Below are 15,208 nucleotides of genomic sequence, written 5' to 3'. Positions count from 1 at the left end.
GCCTCCTGAACTTTTCTGCGCGAATACACAACACTTTACGGTATCGCGAGTTTTCTGTTAGGAAAGCTGAGTCGGATGCACAGATAGAGACAAATCATACCAAGCAAACAGTTTGAAGCACACTTATTCAATCTTCCACAATAAAAATTAGAACAAATCATTTATTTCATTTTCGGGCCTTATCAAAAAATTTCTTTGATATCACGAGTAGAGCAATAGGCTGCAGTAGCCTACCTGGGGTGCTGTTTACCAAATGGTAAATTGTGAAAGCAAGATGTGTTTACAGCAATTATGTACTACAGTTGAAGTCGGAAGTTTACATACACCTTAGCCAAATACATTTAAACTCAGTTTTTCACAATTCCTGACATTTAATCCTAGTAAAAATTCCCTGTCTTAGGTCAGTTAGGATCACCACTTTATTTTAAGAATGTGAAATGTCAGAATAATAGTAGAGAGAATTATTTATTTCAGCTTTTATTTCTTTCATCACATTCCCAGTGGGTCAGGAGTTTACATACACTCAATTAGTATTTGGTAGCATTGGCTTTAAATTGTTTAACTTGGGTCAAACTTTTCGATTAGCCTTCCACAAGCTTCCCACAATAAGTTGGGTGAATTTTGGCCCATTCGTCCTGACAGAGCTGGTGTAACTGAGTCAGGTTTGTAGGCCTCCTTACTCGCACCCGCTTTTTCAGTTCTGCCCACAAATGTTCTATAGGATTGAGGTCAAGGCTTTGTGATGGCCACTCCAATACCTTGACTTTGTTGTGCTTAAGCCATTTTGCCACAACTTTGGAAGTATGCTTGGTGTCATTGTCCATTTAGAAGACCCATTTGCGACCAAGCTTTAACTTCCTGACTGATGTCTTGAGATGTTGCTTCAATATATCCACATATTCCTTCCTCATGATGCCATCTATTTTGTGAAGTGCACCAGTCCCTCCTGCAGCAAAGCACCCCCACAGCATGATACTGCCACCCCCGTGCTTCATGGTTAGGATGGTGTTCTTCGGTTTGCAAGGACCCCCTTTTTCCTCCAAACATAACGATGGTCATTATGGCCAAACAGTTCTATTTTTGTTTCATCAGACCAGAGGACATTTCTCCAAAGAGTACGATCTTTGTCCCCATGTGCAGTTGCAACCGTAGTCTGGCTTTTTTATGGAGGTTTTGGAGCAGTGGCTTCTTCCTTGCTGAGCGGCCTTTCAGGTTATGTCGATATAGGACTCGTTTTACTGTGGATATAGATACTTTTGTACCTGTTTCCTCCAGCATCTTCACAAGGTCCTCTATTGTTGTTCTGGGATTGATTTGCACTTTTCGCATCAAAGTACGTTCATCTCTAGGAGACAGAATGCGTCTCCTTCCTGAGCGGTATGACGGCTGTGTGGTCCCATGGTGTTTATACTTGCGTACTTGTCACGCCCTGACCTATAGACTCTAGTTGGTTTGGTCAGGGTGTGAATATATGTGTGGGTTTTCTATGTGGGGATTCTATGTTTCTATTTCTATGTTTGGCCGGGTGTGATTCCCAATCAGAGGCAGCTGTCGCTCGTTGTCTCTGATTGGGGATCATACTTAGGCAGACAGTTTTCCTGCTTGTGTTGTGGGATCTTGTTTTGTGCTCAGTGAGTTTGGCGCGCGTGTGTAGCCTTCCGACGTCACGTTTCGTTGCCTGTTGTTGTTTTGTATGTTTATTCGGGTTAATAAACATGGATGCATTTCACGCTGCGCCTTGGTCTGACCCGTCCTTCAACGACCGTGACAGTACTATTGTTTGCACAGGTGAATGTGGTACCTTCAGGCGTTTGGAAATTGTTCCCAAGGATGAACCAGACTTGTGGAGGTCTACAAATTTTTTTCTGAGGTCTTGGCTGATTTCTTTTGATTTTCCCATGATGTCACGCAAAGAGACACTGAGTTTGAAGGTAGGCCTTGAAATACATCCACAGGTACACCTCCAATTGACTCAAATTATGTCAATTAGCCTATTAGAAGCTTCTAAAGCCATGACATCATTTTCTGGAATTTTCCAAGCTGTTTAAAGGCACAGTGAACTTCGTGTATGTAAACTTCTGACCCACTGGAATTGTGATACAGTGAATTATAAGTGAAATAATCTGTCTGTAAACAATTGTTGGAAAAATTACTTGTGTCATGCACAAAGTAGATGTCCTAACCGACTTGACAAAACTATAGTTTGTTAACAAGAAATTTGTGGAGTGGTTGAAAAACGAGTTTTAATGACTCCAACCTAAGTGCATGTAAACTTCCGACTTCAACTGTGTATAAACCCTGGATTGCTGATGCGATGTATTGGCCAACAAGAGGCTTTGAAGCCACCGGTCGGCTATGTTGGAACTCCCCAGAAGGAGCAGTCCTCATAGGAATGAATGGAATTCTACAGTTATTTAAATAAAATGTTTCAAGGACAAAATTACATGTATTTAAGTATTTTGTTGTTGTAGTGGGGACAGTATCATATGAACTTTCTAAACATTATACTTTAAGGAAACGTTTTGTATATATACAGTGGGGAGAACAAGTGTTTGATACACTGCCGATTTTGCAGGTTTTCCTACTTACAAAGCATGTAGAGGTCTGTAATTTTTATCATAGGTACACTTCAACTGTGAGAGACGGGATCTAAAACAAAAATCCAGAAAATCACATTGTATGATTTTTAAGTAATTAATTTGCATTTTATTGCATGACATAAGTATTTGATACATCAGAAAAGCAGAACTTAATATTTGGTACAGAAACCTTTGTTTGCAATTACAGAGATCATACGTTTCCTGTAGGTCTTGACCAGGTTTGCACACACTGCAGCAGGGATTTTGGCCCACTCCTCCATACAGACCTTCTCCAGATCCTTCAGGTTTCGGGGCTGTCGCTGGGCAATACGGACTTTCAGCTCCCTCCAAAGATTTTCTATTGGGTTCAGGTCTGGAGACTGGCTAGGCCACTCCAGGACCTTGAGATGCTTCTTACGGGGCCACTTCTTAGTTGCCCTGGCTGTGTGTTTCGGGTCGTTGTCATGCCGGAAGACCCAGCCACGACCCATCTTCAATGCTCTTACTGAGGGAAGGAGGTTGTTGGCCAAGATCTCACGATACATGGCCCCATCCATCCTCCCCTCAATACGGTGCAGTCGTCCTGTCCCCTTTGCAGAAAAGCATCCCCAAAGAATGATGTTTCCACCTCCACGGTTGGGATGGTGTTCTTGGGGTTGTACTCATCCTTCTTCTTCCTCCAAACACAGCAAGTGGAGTTTAGACCAAAAAGCTCAATTTTTGTCTCATCAGACCACATGACCTTCTCCCATTCCTCCTCTGGATCATCCAGATGGTCATTGGCAAACTTCAGACGGGCCTGGACATGCGCTGGCTTGAGCAGGGGGACCTTGCGTGCGCTGCAGGATTTTAATCCATGACGGCGTAGTGTGTTACTAATGGTTTTCTTTGAGACTGTGGTCCCAGCTCTCTTCAGGTCATTGACCAGGTCCTGCCATGTAGTTCTGGGCTGATCCCTCACCTTCCTCATGATCATTGATGCCCCACAAGGTGAGATCTTGCATGGAGCCTCAGACCGAGGGTGATTGGGGGGGGGGGGGTGGATAGCCCTATTTGGTAAAAGACTAAGTCCATATTATGGCAAGAACAGCTAAAATAAGCAAAGAGAAACAACAGTTCATCATTAAGACATGAAGGTCAGTCAATACGGAACATTTTAAGTGCAGTCTCAAATCATCAAGCGCATCAAACTGGCTCTCATGAGGACCACCACAGGAATGGAAGACCCAGAGTTACCTCTGCTGCAGAGGATAAGTTCATTAAAGTTCCCAACCTCATCATTCTGCAGCGATACGCCATCCCATTTGGTTTGGGCTTAGTGGGACTATCATTTGTTTTTCAACAGGACAATGACCCAACACACCTCCAGGCTGTGTAAGGGCTATTTTACCAAGAAGGAGAGTGATGGAGTGCTGCATCAGATGATCTGGCCTCCACAATCCCCCGACCTCAACCCAATTCAGATGGTTTGGGATGAGTCAGACGGCAGAGTGAAGGAAAAGCAGCCAACAAGCGCTCAGCATATGTGGGAACTCCTTCAAGACTGTTGGAAAAGCATTCCAGGTGAAGCTGGTTGAGAGAATGCCAAGAGTGTGCAAAGCTGTCATAAAGGCAAAGGGTGGCTATTTGAAGAATCACAAATATAAAATATGTTTTGATTTTTTAAACACTTTTTTGGTTACTACATGATTTCATATGTGTCATTTCATAGTGTCTACAATGTAGAAAATAGTAAATATAAAGAAAAACCCTTGAATGAGTAGGTGTGTCCAAACTTTTGACTGGTTCTGTATATTTTGTGTGTTTAGCTCACATTATATAATTTAAAAGTATGCATTAAGGTGTCTGTAATAGGATAAATGTGGCAAATACGTATGTAAATGTCTTTCTTATAATATGTTTATTTTATTTTCCCACACCAGATACAAACATACACATACGAACAACAACTTACAGACGCACACAAACAACGATTACATCTCATCTGCCCAGACCCGCATGCTCACACCCCCATCCCTACTGGCTGTATTATTGTTTACCACATGGCCTTCTATTGTACCAATTCGTTTCTCTGTTGCCCATGCTATTTAAATAATAAATCATTCGATTTTTCCATTGTGTTAATGATTGCGGATTGATTGATTTCCAAGTTTTTAGTATACGTTTTTCAAGATGAGTGATGAGAAGAGAATCGTCCAGCCCATTGGGTATCTCACTACACCCCATATGCCATGACTTGAAATATGCAGACAGACAAATTAAAAGTAAATTAACGTAATACGTCTGACAGCCAACTTTCTAACTCAACCCATAACTTTTCGACTTTATAGCATTCCCAGAAAGCTATTGATCTACTAGTGGCACACATCTGACAAAATGTTTACCATTCATTTTTACTGTGTTAAAATTCAAATCTTTACTGTGTTTTACGTAATTTTACAGTGTTAAAATGTAATTAGAATCCCTCAAAGTTCACTGTAATATACAGTCGTGGTCAAAAGTTTTGAGAATGACACAAGTATTGGTCTTCACAAAGTTCGCTGCTTCAGTGTTATGAGATATGTTTGTCAGATGTTACAATGGTATACTGAAGTATAATTACAAACATTCCATAAGTGTCAAAGGCTTTTATTGACAATTACATTACGTTTATGCAAAGAGTCAATATTTGCAGTGTTGACCCTTCTTTTTCAAGACCGCTGCAATCCGCCCTGGCATGCTGTCAATTAACTTCTGGGCCACATCCTGACTGATGACAGCCCATTCTTGCATAATGCTTGGAGTTTGTCTTAATGTGTGGGTTTTTGTTTGTCCACCCGCATCTTGAGGATCGACCACAAGTTCTCAATGGAATTAAGGTCTGGGGAGTTTCCTGGCCATGGACCCAAAATGTCGATGTTTTGTTCCCGAGCCACTTAGATATCACTTTTGCCTTATGGCAAGGTGCTCCATCATGCTGGAAAAGGCATTGGTCGTCACCAAACTGTTCTTGGATGGTTGGGAGAAGTTGCTCTCGGAGGATGTGTTGGTACCATTCTTTATTCATGGCTGTGTTCTTAGGCAAAATTGTGAGTGAGCCCACTCCCTTGGCTGAGAAGCAACCCCACACATGAATGGTCTCAGGATGCTTTACTCTTGGCATGACACAGGACTGATGGTAGCACTCACCTTGTCTTCTCCGGACAAGGTGTTTTCCGGATGCCCCAAACAATCGGAAAGGTTATTCATCAGAGAAAATGACTTTACCCAAGTCCTCAGCAGTCCAATCCCTGTACCTTTTGCATAATATCAGTCTGTCCCTGATGTTTTTCCTGGAGAGAAGTGGCTTCTTTGCTGCCCTTCTTGACACCAGGCCATCCTCCAAAAGTATTCGCCTCACTGTGCGTGCAGATGCACTCACACCTGCCTGCTGCCATTCCTGAGCAAGCTCTGCACTGGTGGTGCCCAGATCCCGCAGCTGAATCAACTTTAGGAGACGGTCCTGGCGCTTGCTGGACTTTCTTGGGGGCCCTGACACCTTCTTCACAACAATTGAACCTCTCTCCTTGAAGTTGTTGATGATCCGATAAATAGTTGATTTAGGTGCAATCTTACTAGCAGCAAATCCTTGCCTGGGAAGCCCTTTTTGTGCAAAGAAATGATGACTGCACATGTTTCCTTGCAGGTAACCATGGTTAACAGAGGAATAACAATGATTTCAAACACCACCGTCCTTTTAAAGCTTCCAGTCTGTTATTCTAACTCAATCAGCATGACAGAGTGATCTCCAGCCTTGTCCTCATCAACACTCTCACCTGTGTTAACGAGAGAATCACTGACATGATGTCAGCTGGTCCTTTTGTGGCAGGGCTGAAATACAGTGGAAATGTTTTTTGGGGGATTAAGTTCATTTTCATGGCAAAGAGGGACTTTGCAATTAATTACAATTCATCTGATCACTCTTCATGACATTCTGGAGTATATGCAAGTTGCCATCATCAAAACTGAGGCAGCAGACTTTGTGAAAATTAGTATTTGTGTCATTCTCAAAACTTTTGACCATGACTGTACAGTAAACGATTTTTTTCCCAATCTGGTAGCTGGCATAATATGGGCATGTTATGCTTTGTAATGTTAATGATAATAAATTGTTGATGTACTAGTGGCACCCGTTACAAAATGTTTACCATCCATTTTTACTGTGTTCAAATGTAATTATGTTCCCTCAAAGTTAACTGTAACAGGACAAAACAAGTATTTTTCCCATCTTGGAGCTGGCATAATATGGGCATGTTATGCTTTGCAACGTTAATGATAATACATTATTGATGTACTAGTGGCACTTTCGCTGACAAAAAAGTTAACCATCCATTTTTATTGTGTTAAAATTAAATTAGGTTCCCTAAAAGTTCATTTTAATACACAGTAATGAAGTATTTTTCCAATGTTTTAACTGGCATAATATGGGCATGTTATGCTTTAATATGGGCATTTTATGGTATGAAATAGTCATCACACTGGATTAATGATCTACTAGTGGCACACATCTCAAAACATGTTTTCCAGCCATTTTGCCTGTGGAAAACTTGAGTTATATGCAAAACTGCTACAGTAAGTGTAGGCCTATCTTTTTTTATTTAAAGGATTCTTTCTCGCTGATGAAAGATAAGGGCCATATGTTTCGAAAGCCGTATCACAAGCGATGATTATTGACGTTTCTAAACGTTAAAACACAGCATCGGGATTGTAGTTCACATGAGGCAGTCATGGAGGAAGCTAATGGCTTTGAACTTTAGGGAGGAGGCAGAATGCTGCCTAGAGTTTTCTAGCTACATACGGGAGTAGCCTAGTCTACAATAACTTTATTGGATATGCCGTTGTTATTTATTTCATTGATAAATACAATTGTAAATGAAAATATCCATATTTGGTGATACAGCACAGAACTTTCCCCAACCCCAAGGCATTTTATTATTTTACTTTCATTTCACACTTGGTGAAACAGGGTTTATTTTATATTGAAATAGGCCTACATCATGAAAGGCTACAGCACAGAACATGAACATTGAATGCCTAGTATGCTACATTTTCACAGCACAGAACTTCCCCCAACCCTCTACCACTACAACAAGACAATAGCATTGGGCAGGCTATAACGTTCTCCCCCTTCACACCTCCACTTCCACTGAGCCAAATGGGGAAGGGTAGTTCATTTAGTGAAAAGAAGTATGAATGTTGTTAATTAAGGATTTTCTGATTTTGAAATGTGGCAACATTGTTACAATATTGCCACATTAAATCGATTGTTATTTTAGTCAAGAAGATAAGATGAGCCAGACCAACCAACCACCCCCACTGAGGTGGATCAGAGATGGCAACCTCCTCCTTACCAGGTGGATGGACATTACAGTACTACTCTGTGCACCACAAGACTAAGAGATGGTACAGGACCCTGTTTTTCAATTTCATTGACATTGCTGTGACCAACTGCTACATCATGTACAAGGAACTCTGCCTATAAACAGTATATTAGTTGGGGCTTTCCCTGTGCAATACACATGAAGGTCAGTAGATGGGAACCTAGTCCCACTAATGAGTGTGGGGTCACTGGGGTGACCCTCTGTGACATTAGGAAGGCTTTCACCTGTGGCAAAACATTTGAGGGACAGACGTGACAATTCTATGTAATTGGGCTTTTTGTTCTGTTGAAAGACGGATGTGGACAGTAGTCCAAAAAATGTACACTGAACAAAAAAATAAATGCAACATGCAACAATTTCAAAGAATTTACTGAGTTACAGTTCATATAAGGAAATCAGTAAATTGAAATGAATTCATTAGGCCCTAATCTATGGATTTCACATGACTGGGAATACAGATATGCATCTGTTGGTCACAGATACCTTAAAATAAAAGGTAGGGGCATGGATCAGAAAACCAGTCAGTATCTTGTGTGACCACCATTTGCTTCATGCAGCATGACACATCTTCGCAAAGAGTTGATTGTGGCCTGTCGAATGTTGTCCCACCCCTCTTCAATGGCTGTGCGAAGTTACTGGATATTGGCGGGAACTGGAACACGCTTTCGTACACATCGATCCAGAGCATCCCAAACATGCTCAATGGGTGACATGTCTGATGAGTATGCAAGCCATGGAAGAACTGGGACAATTTCAGCTTCCAGGAATTGTGTACAGAGCCTTGCGACATGGGGCCGTGCATTAGCATGCTGAAACATGAGGTGATGGCGGCGGATGAATGACATGACAATGGGCCTCAGGATCTCGTCACGGTATCTCTGTGCATTCAAATTCCCATCGATAAAATGCAATTGTGTTCGTTGTCCTTAGCTTATACCTGCCCATACCATAACCCCACCGCCACCATGGGGCACTCTACTCCCAACATTGACATCAGCAAAGAGCAAACCCAAACGATGCCATACACACTATCTGCCATCTACCCAGTACAGTTGAAACCGGGATTCATCCGTGAAGAGCACACTTCTCTAGCGTGCCAGTGGCCATCGAACATGAGCATTTGCCCACTGAAGTCGAATACGACACCTAACTGCAGTCAGGTCAAGACCCTGGTGAGGACGACGAGCACGCAGATGAGCTTCCCTGAGACGGTTTCTGACAGTTTGTGCAGAAATTCTTTGGTTGTGCAAAACACAGTTCCATCAGCCTTCCTGGGGGTTGGTCTCAGACGATCTCGCAGGCGAAGAAGCCAGATGTGGAGGTCTTGCGCTGGCGTGCTGACACGTGGTCTGCGGTTGTGAGGCCGGTTGGACGTACTGCCAAATTCTCTAAAACGACGTGGTAGAGAAATTAACATATTCTCTGGCTACAGCTCTGGTGGACATTCCTGCCATCAGCATGCCAATTGCACACTCCTTCAAAACTTGAGACATCTGTGGCATTGTGTTGTGTGACAAAATGGCACATTTTAGAGTGGCCTTTTATTGTCCCCAGCACAAGGTTTACAGTGCCTTGCAAAAGTATTCATCCCCCTTGGTGTTTTTTCTATTTTGTTGCTTTACAACCTGTAATTTAAATTGATTTTTAATTTGGATGTCATGTAATGGACATACACAAAATAGTCCAAATTGGTGAAGTGAAATGAAAAAAATTACTTGTTTCAAAAAATTCTAAAAAATAAGTAACGGAAAAGTGGTGCGTGCATATGTATTCATCCCCTTTGCTATGAAGCCCCTAAATAAGATCTGGTGCAACCAATTACCTTCAGAAGTCACATAATTAGTTAAATAAAGTCCACCTGTGTGCAATCTAAGTGTCACATGATCTCAGTGTATATATACACCTGTTCTGAAAGGCCCCAGAGTCTGCAACACCACTAAGCAAGAAGGCACCACCAAGCATGCGGCACCATGAAGACCAAGGAGCTCTCCAAACAGGTCAGGGACAAAGTTGTGGAGAAGTCAGATCAGGGTTAGGTTCTAAAAAATATCTGAAACTTTGAACATCCCATGGAGCATCATTAAATCCATTATAAAAAAATTGAAAGAATATGACACCACAACAAACCTCGCCAAGAGAGGGCCGCCACCAAAACTCATGGACCAGGCAAGTAGGGCATTAATCAGAGAGGCAACAAAGAGACCAAAGATAACCCTGAAGGAGCTGCAAAGCTCCACAGCGGAGATTGAAGTATCTCTCCATAGGACCACTTTAAACCGTACACTCCACAGAGCTGGGCTTTACAGAAGAGTGGCCAGAAAAAAGCCATTGCTTAAAGAAAAAAATAAGCAAACATGTTTGGTGTTCGCCAAAAGGCATGTGGGAGACTCCCCAAAAATATGGAAGAAGATACTCTGGTCAGATGAGACTAAAATTGAGCTTTTTGGCCATCAAGTAAAATGCTCAGGAAGGAGACACGTTCTGTCTCCTAGAGATGAATGTACTTTGGTGCGAAAAGTGCAAATCAATCCCAGAACAACAGCAAAGGACCTTGTGAAGATGCTGGAGGAAACCGGTACAAAAGTATCTATATCCACAGTAAAATGAGTCTACGGTTTGACTACGGTTTGCAACTGCACATGGGGACAAAGATCGTACTTCTTGGAGAAATGTCCTCTGGTCTGATGAAACAAAAATATAACTTTTTGGCCATAATGACCATTGTTATGTTTGGAGGAAAAAGGGGGTGCTTGCAAGCCGAAGAACACCATCCCAGCCGTGAAGCACGGGGTGGCAGCATCATGCTGTGGGGGTGCTTTGCTGCAGGAGGGACTGGTGCACTTCACAAAATAGATGGCATCATGAGGAAGGAAAATTATGTGGATGGGCTATTGAAGCAACATCTCAAGACATCAGTCAGGAAGTTAAAGCTTGGTCGCAAATGGGTCTTCCAAATTGACAATGACCCCAAGCATACTTCCAAAGTTGTGGCAAAATGGCTTAAGGACAACCAAGTCAAGGTATTGGAGTGGCCATCACAAAGCCCTGACCTCAATCCTATAGAAAATGTGTGGGCAGAACTGAAAAAGCGTGTGTGAGTTACACCAGCTCTGACTCAGTTACACCAGCTCTGTCAGGAGGAATGGGCAAAAATGCACCCAACTTATTGTGGGAAGCTTGTGGAAGGCTACCCAAAACGTTTGACCCAAGTTAAAGAATTGAAAGGCAATGCTACCAAATACTAATTGAGTGTATGTAAACTTCTGACCCACTGGGAATGTGATGAAATAAATAAAAGCTGAAATAAATCACTCTCTACTATCATTCTGACATTTCACGTTCTTAAAATAAAGTGGTGATCCTAACTGACCTAAGACAGGGAATTTTTACTAGGATTAAATGTCAGGAATTGTGAAAAACTGAGTTTAAATGTATTTGGCTAAGGTGTATGTAAACTTCTGACTTCAACTGTACATATTGCTTTCACAACTGAACATTTGCTCAACAGTACCCTCTGCAGCCACACTCTACCCATGATTTCAAAGTAATTTTGATAAAGTGAAAATGAAATTAACGATTTGTGTCCTTCAAACTGTTTGCTTGGAATGATTTGTAGCTATGGGCTCTATCTGTGCTAGAGAGCGACTTTCGACCAGAGAGGAAGGCGAGCAAGAGGGATTTGCATTGAACCCCCTTTTGTTTCTTTTCTTGCACTGGCTCTATGCACACTCACTGGACTCTACCCACACACACACATACTACACTGACACTCCAACACACACATACATGTACACTACATACACTCACACACACAAAACAAACACATTCATATTGACGCCACACACACACTCACACATAGACACACGTTCACACTCTTTCCATACGCTGCTGCTACTCTGTTTATTATCTATCCCGATTGCTTAGTCACTTTTACCCCTACCTACATGTACATATTACATCTTACCTCAACTACCTCGTACCCCTGCACATTGACTCGGTACCGGTTGGTACTCATTGTATATAGCCTCATTGTTGTTATTTTATTGTGTTACTATTTCCTTTTTTTATTAACTAATTTGTCTTACTTTTTAACTCTGCATTGTTGGGAAAGGGCTCGTAACTAAGCATTTCACGGTAAAGTCTATGCCTGTTTTATTCGGTGCGTGTGACAAATAACATTTGATTTGATAACTGGGCCCCCAAATCTTTGTTTTTGATCACCAAGCAAGGGTTTTTTGTATGGAGTTCATTGAGAGTGTCGAATTTGGTCAGCAACAAAAAATAACAGCTTATTTGCTACTATGAGGCTTATTTTGTAGTGATGGAAAACAGAGGCTTTTTTAAGGTTTGGCGCTTTCACCCAATTATGCCGGAAAACGGTACTGCAGATTCATTTTCTGTTCCCAATGGACATTAGTGACATCTGCTGGTCAGCAATAAATAGCAGCAAAAACCATTTTGTCCACTGTTTTAATCAAAACTCCGTGGTGCAGCAGTAAATCGTTGGCTTTAGTAGCCGATAGTCAGTTGGAATACCATATTTGCATCTTACATCATGCTTCCCTTTTTTGCCTTCAAGTTTACTCTTTTTCAAAAACTGAATCTATGGCATTATTGTAGGATGCTTAAGACAGAATATTATACTATACTAAAGAAAACAAATTATTTGAACATCAGTGCAGAAAGTGTGGTTTCACATAAAACAATTTTCAGAATAGTGTGTCTTCAATGAGATGAATGCTGTAGCGTTAAGATTTCCCTTCACTGGAACTAAGGGGCCCTAGCCGAACCACGAAGGAAACAGCCCTAGACCAATATTCCTCCTCCATCAAACTTTACAGTTGGCACTATGCATTCGGGCAGGTAGCGTTCTCCTGGCATCCCCAAACCCAGATTTGTCTGTTGGACTGCCAGATGGTGAGCGTGATTCAACACTCCCAGAGAACGCGTTTCCACTGCTTCAGAGTCCAATGGCGGCTAGCTTTACACCACTCCAGCCGACCAGCTGGTGTTGCACATGGTGAACTTAGGCTTGTGTGCTGCTGCTCGGCCATGGAAACCCATTTCATGAAGCTCCCGACGAACAGTTATTGTGCTGACGTTTCTTCCAGAGGCAGTTTGGAACTTGGTAGTGAGTGTTGCAACCCGAGGACAGACGTTTTTTTTCGAGCTACTTGCTTCAGCACCTCGGGTCCTGTTCTGTGAGCTTGTGGCCTACCACTTCGCTCCTGAGCCGTTGTTGCTCCTAGACTTTTCCACTTCACAATAACAGCACTTACAGTTGACCCAAGGCAGCTCTGCTGGGGCAGAAATTTGACAAACTGACTTGTTGGAAAGGTGGCATCCTATGGCGATGCCACGTTGAGTCACTGAGCTCTTCAGTAAGGCCATTCTACTTCCAATGTTTGTCTATGGAGATTGCATGGCGTGTGCTCGATTTTATACACCTGTGAGCTACGGGTGCGGCTGAGATAGCCGAATCCACTAATTTGAAGAGGTGTCCACTACTTTTGTATATATAGTGTACATTTATTTCCAATGAAAGCTGCATTTGCCTTGCAGCATTTCATTGCAGAGGCTGTTGCAGTGCGTTCTGTGTGGTGCATAAGTTGGATTTATCAAAGGCATGCATCAAATTGTATGTGTAGATGGCTTGACAGAAGTGGTAGCAGAAGATGAATGTTGAACTTTTGTTGCACACATATCCCGATGATGCTTTCGCGCAAAACACTGTAGGTGTGATCGAGGCGTTAGCAGCTTAACGATTTCGATGCATGCCTCCGAGCTCCTGTATCAAATGTCCTTATTTGATCGAATATAAGTTTAGCAATGAGTAGGTTGTTACGAGTATACTGATATAAGTAGGGCACGTGACATCCCGGCAACTTTGCGAAAGAATACTTTATATCGGAGTTGTGCCTGTTGTTCACACGCTTATCTCATTGGCTAGAATGGTCCGACCTGATCTTTTCTCCGCGCTCAGTTCCTCAACCTGAAAACACGCGATACCGTAAAGTGTTGTGTATTCGCGCACCAAATTCAGGCGGTTACAGTAATAACAGGCAGGTGAAACAAATATACAGATTAGAATATAATATACATGAATTAATAGAATGCATAGATTTATTAATATAATGCATCTCTATCTCATTTATTTCCAATGCAGAATGTGGGGCGTGGCTCCACCTAAAATAAGACTCTGCCTCGTTATGCGGATTGGCCAGACCTGCCCTGTTCTAGAACCGGGTAGTTCTGCGCTCCCGCGATTCTCGAAACTTGACTGTCAGTCTCTTCGTACGTTGCATTGAGGAGTGGACTGACTAGTGTGCGCTAGTTTGAGCCGTCCTCTATTCCTATATCTTTCGAGAACTTGTCAAAAAAGTAAACATTTTGGTGTGATCATAACTATCGCATTTACCCAAACTTGTAGGTCGTCGTTAAAGACTGTCCACCAGGGATGTTCGACCTAACGAAGGAATGGAATCTGTCGTTTGCTGGCTGCGGGTTCCTGGGGATCTATCACATCGGAGTGGCCAGCTGCCTTTCAGAACAAGCGCCTTACCTTATCAAAGGAGCAACCAAGATCTACGGGGCTTCGGCCGGTTCCCTCTCCGCCTCGATGCTCGCCAGTCAAGCATCCATAGGTAGGCTACAGTACACTACGCTGGCCCTTGATTTCACCGGTCCCTGTCATCAATTGATCGCCTGGATGGGGACTTTTACGCACAAGGAGTACTCCTCTCTTTCATGTGTTTAGGGCAATTTTAGATTAGCAGTCAAATTAACTTTCAAGAATAATAACTTGTGGTCTTGACACATGGGGTGAAATTAATTTTACAATGCTGGAAACTTTGCTCCTATGTAATAGATAGGTGATTGTACTGGTGTTATAAGTTGAATTTAGATTTTTAAAATAAGCTACATTTTTGTCATGTTATAAACTGCAAATTATTTATAATTACATGGTCAGAGCCAAAATACCTGCCTGTGTAGAAATATGGTAGCCTACCATTCATTGATCATACCACACTATTGATAGATGCCATCTGAGTCAGTTATAGGACTATTGACCTATTGGTTCTCTGGATCAGCGGCCTCCCAATGGTACTGATTGATCTCGCTGACTAGGGGCACACACACAATCACGATTAAGAGCAAATATAATCCTGCATCACATATAACTGATTTAGAGAGTAGCTCTTAGCTGAGTCTCTGTGTGATACCAGGCCT

The 15,208-nt window shown here is 42.2% G+C and overlaps 1 protein-coding gene across 1 annotated transcript in view; it reads left to right on the top strand.

Moving 5' to 3' along the window:
- The first annotated feature begins 14,220 nt into the window (after positions 1 to 14,220).
- Positions 14,221 to 15,208, top strand: part of LOC121575707 (patatin-like phospholipase domain-containing protein 2) — a 33,954-nt gene continuing 32,966 nt past the window's right edge. The window contains exon 1 of the mRNA XM_041888991.2: positions 14,221 to 14,622. Coding sequence (XP_041744925.1) covers positions 14,436 to 14,622 — 187 coding nt within the window. The 5' untranslated portion in view covers positions 14,221 to 14,435. The remainder of the gene's footprint in view (positions 14,623 to 15,208) is intronic.

This window comes from Coregonus clupeaformis, unplaced genomic scaffold (genome assembly GCF_020615455.1).
Source record: "Coregonus clupeaformis isolate EN_2021a unplaced genomic scaffold, ASM2061545v1 scaf0009, whole genome shotgun sequence".
NCBI classification, from domain to species: Eukaryota; Metazoa; Chordata; class Actinopteri; order Salmoniformes; family Salmonidae; genus Coregonus; species Coregonus clupeaformis.
The sequence above is the reverse complement of the archived record's forward strand: the minus strand, read 5'-3'. Positions and strand labels throughout refer to the sequence as shown.